This window comes from Octopus bimaculoides, chromosome 8, assembly GCF_001194135.2.
Source record: "Octopus bimaculoides isolate UCB-OBI-ISO-001 chromosome 8, ASM119413v2, whole genome shotgun sequence".
NCBI classification, from domain to species: domain Eukaryota; kingdom Metazoa; phylum Mollusca; class Cephalopoda; order Octopoda; family Octopodidae; genus Octopus; species Octopus bimaculoides.
Window position 1 is genome coordinate 77293030 of NC_068988.1, and position 3895 is coordinate 77296924.

At 37.6% G+C, this 3895-nt stretch overlaps 1 protein-coding gene across 1 annotated transcript; it reads right to left on the bottom strand.

The window, feature by feature from the left end:
- Positions 1-1966: 1966 nt before the first annotated feature.
- Positions 1967-2521, bottom strand: LOC106879339 (ATP-dependent DNA helicase PIF1). The gene has a single exon (XM_014928853.1). The coding sequence runs from the start codon at positions 2519-2521 to the stop codon at positions 1967-1969; it is 555 nt and encodes a 184-aa protein (XP_014784339.1).
- Between the last annotated feature and the right edge of the window lie 1374 nt (positions 2522-3895).

The window sequence follows — 3895 nt, forward strand, 5'->3', positions numbered from 1 at the left end:
TTACCCCTTTAACGGGTTATTAACATCTTGATTTAGAGTTTTCCCCTACCCAGCCTCATTTTATAGACAGTTACTCTATATCCATTTTACTACTCCTAATGTCTTCTTCCCTTCCTGAAGAAAAGTGATACATATGACAATATATATGACCATACCTAGCCATGAGCTGTTAACTCACTCTTGCCCTTCATTCTAAACAGACACAGTCCTCAAGGCTTACATTTAGTAGTTGATAAAAAGACAAATGAATTAGAAATGAACCATAATTCTTCAGAAGCTATGACCCCAATGAGCTTCATGCCATTCTTCGAAGTGTAGTCTATTCTTAGCTACAATAGTGACAACATGAATTTCTTCCATCTTCCTGCTCTGTTAAAATATTTGAGAAAAATTACATTAATGTGTCCAACTGGTTAAAATTCTATTCATTTGTGCAGTTGATGATAGCAATGCATTTAAATTGATGTAATGATAGCGTTGTTCAATTAAATGGAGCTGCTTGAAATGGTCATACTGCATCACTTCTTGATATACTATTGCTTATGTGTGTGTATATATATGTGTGTGTGTGTATATATGTGTGTGTGTATATATATGTGTGTGTGTGTATGTATGTCTATATGTGTGTGTGTGTAGGTTTATATATATATATATATATATATATATACTAATAGAAATACCTGGTGTTTCCTGGGTTAAAGAAGATAATGAAATTTATAAACGCCATCTAGATTACACAGGTCTCAACTGCTAGTAGTTGAAATACCAACTTTCTACATAACTCTGCAACCCGTGCCAGCATGGAACATAGACTTTAAGTGAAATGTGAAAAGAAACTCATATATGTATATAAAGTAAATACATGTTTGTCTAACTTATTTTGTAACCAAAAACAGGTACATATCATAAACAATGAAAGGCCGTGCGTAGAGTATACACACACACACACGCACACACACACACACACACACACACACACACACATACAGTGAATATATCACGTTATTGTTTCACTTTTATACACACAGATATACATTCACGCATGTCAGTCAAAAATTGAAAGTGTAATAGTAATACTTCAACACTCAATGGTTTTACACTTCTGTATATGACATGGACCTATGATTCATGTAAGTGCTTCTTCATATACTATGTTTTCTGTCTTGCCATGTTTTTCACTGAGAATGTAGAGGTTCTTTTCATCTCCGACTCTAGAACATCCAACATACAGCTGACCATGCGAGAAGCAAGGTTGAAGGCAGTTAAGTCCCACCACCTTTAGACATTGACCTTGTGCTTTGTTGATAGACATTGCAAAGCTAAGTTTGACAGGAAACTGCAGTCTCTTGAACTGAAAGGGGAGATCATTTGAGATAAGAGGTATCCTTGGAATGAATACATTCTCACCTATCATGTTGCCTGTAATTATTGTTACTTCCAACACATGGGGCATGGTTGTTTTAACAACCAACCTTGTTCCATTGCAGAGTCTGGGTACATCAAGGTTTCTTAATAGCATTATCGGAGCACCTGTTTCGATGATCAGAATGTGTGATGGAAATCCTGGTGGCTGAAGTGAATTGAGGAACTCCACTGGGTAACACGTTGTCTATTCTTGATCACAGACAGTCAATTGATCTGTATGAGCATTCAGGTCCTGGAAGGAGAGACAACATATTTAGATTCAGCTTGTCTACAGCATCATTCCTTGGTGCCAGAATTGTTCTTTCACATAGTCACTTGTGACATTTATAGGTTGTGGCAGTGTTTGGAAACACCTTGCTCTTCAGGTCTTCAAGGGAGGCAGTGATATTGTCACATGGGAGGTGGTGCTGACTATCTTCTGGATCTTGTGAAAGTTTTCCATTTCCAATGTCAAGTAAGTTTTTGGAGAACTGTGCAGCTAACAGGTCACAGGAATGTGAACCCTCATGCTGGTTGTCAGAATAAGCTGCTTGACATATTGTCAGATATATGAGGACTTGATGCAAGCTCTCAGCTCATCTGCCTTTGTTCCACTGGGAATGACAGGCAATGTTTGCCTGAAGTCACCAGCCATGAGGAGGATGACATCACCCATGATCTTATTGTTTCTGAAGTCTTGTAGTGTTGTATCAAGTGCTTCAAAAGCTGCCTTATGGAACATTATTGCATCATCCCAGACAATGAGTTTAGCATCTGTAAGGAGCTTTGCTAATGATGTATTCTTGGATATGTTGCATAAAGGAGATTCATTTTGGATGAGGTTCAGAAGCAGCTTGAATGTTGAATGGACTGTTCTTCCACCTGTTAGGAGTGTGGCTGCAATTCCAGAGGATGCAACAGCCAGAGCAATCTTCTGTCTCACTTTAGCAAGGAGCAGGTTGATCAATAATGTCTTTCCTGTTCCTTCAGGAGCATCTAAGAAAAAATCCCCACCAGTGTTTTTGTTCACAGATGTAAGAACTTGCCAGTATACCTCCTTTTGATCCTGTACCAGAATTGGTTCCTTTTCATTGACAACTGCTTGCAAACTTTCCATGTTGTATGATGTTTCCTTGATTAGCTCTTATGCTAATCTGTGTTGAACATCTCTGACAGGAGCTGGAAGACCATAGATTTCAAGTTTGTTTCCACCCAGTGATTGAACCTTGTCTCCTATTAATCTTAATGCCTCATTAAAGATATCATCATTGAATGTGACATCACTGTCACACTGATATTGAATTCTTTGAAGAATGTGTTCAGAAAGCCCCGCCTTGTTTTGTACCAAAGTTGATTTGAATTTGACAATCTACAGTTAACCAGTATCATGGAGAAGAGGTTTCTCAGCTGCATAGGAAACTTGCACATTTGTGCATCTGTCAGAGTGGCATCCCAGTGTGCATCACCTTCCAGAAGACCTCTGAGATAGCAAGCCTGGCGATATGTTTGACACTGTGTTATCAACTGTACGTAAGGCTGTTAATGATGTGGGTCCCTTGACATGGTGTAATAGAAGCCTTAGATAGTAGCACTCTGAGTAATTTTTGAGAACTGTTCCCCACTTAGGGGTGTTTCAGAACAAGTCATCCATATTTATTTCATTTTCTCTGTTTTGTGTGTTTGTGCATCCATTGATTTCTACCACACACACACACACACATACACACACACACATACACATGTAATTAAAAAAGATCAAACGGACTTGTTCCATTCAATATCATGTTTATTATAAAGATTATGTTTCAAATTATACATTACACTTCTATATTTAACTGTGCATGTATATTAGAAACCTGGGAATTTACATAAAATGAAAAAAAATCGTATACAACAGATAAGTCGTCTTAATAACATATTTCTGTGTACCAGACATTTAGCTGTTATTTTTAGCATAACGAGTTTTCTGGAGAAGGCTTCATTTACCTTCAATGCCTGTTTGTTGCTTCAGTAGAAATCTACGGCTGCACAAATGCACAAAACGTAGAAAATGAAACAAATATGGACGACTTGTTCCCCCACCCCCACCCCCCGTGGGGAACAGTTCTCAAAAATAACCCCCATTTGTTTTCCCTCCAAATTCTTATGTTCTCGGAATCTACATAGTCCAAGGTATATTTGTGGAGAATTTCATTAAAAAACATCTTGAAAGTTAAGATGAATTGAAGTGGACTCTGATGGACTTTGACCCTCCAAAATCCCAAATTTTATTTTGGAATTTATGGGCCAACTGTCTTTGAAGAATCATATTGTCATTGAATGCTCGAAATGAGGAATAGACAGACAGCCAACAGCTGATGAAGAGTTGTTCTCTGTGTTTACTTGTCCTGTTTTCCATTTTTCTCTCATTGTTTGCATATTTAACTTCTTTGTTTTTGTATTTCATGTTGTTTATACAGTTGGTGACGTCCTGTACCCATATATATATATA

What these genes read in the sequence shown, in the direction of transcription:
- LOC106879339 (XM_014928853.1), bottom strand. Translation starts at nt 2,521, where the DNA reads ATGGAAAGTTTGCAAGCAGTTGTCAATGAAAAGGAACCAATTCTGGTA.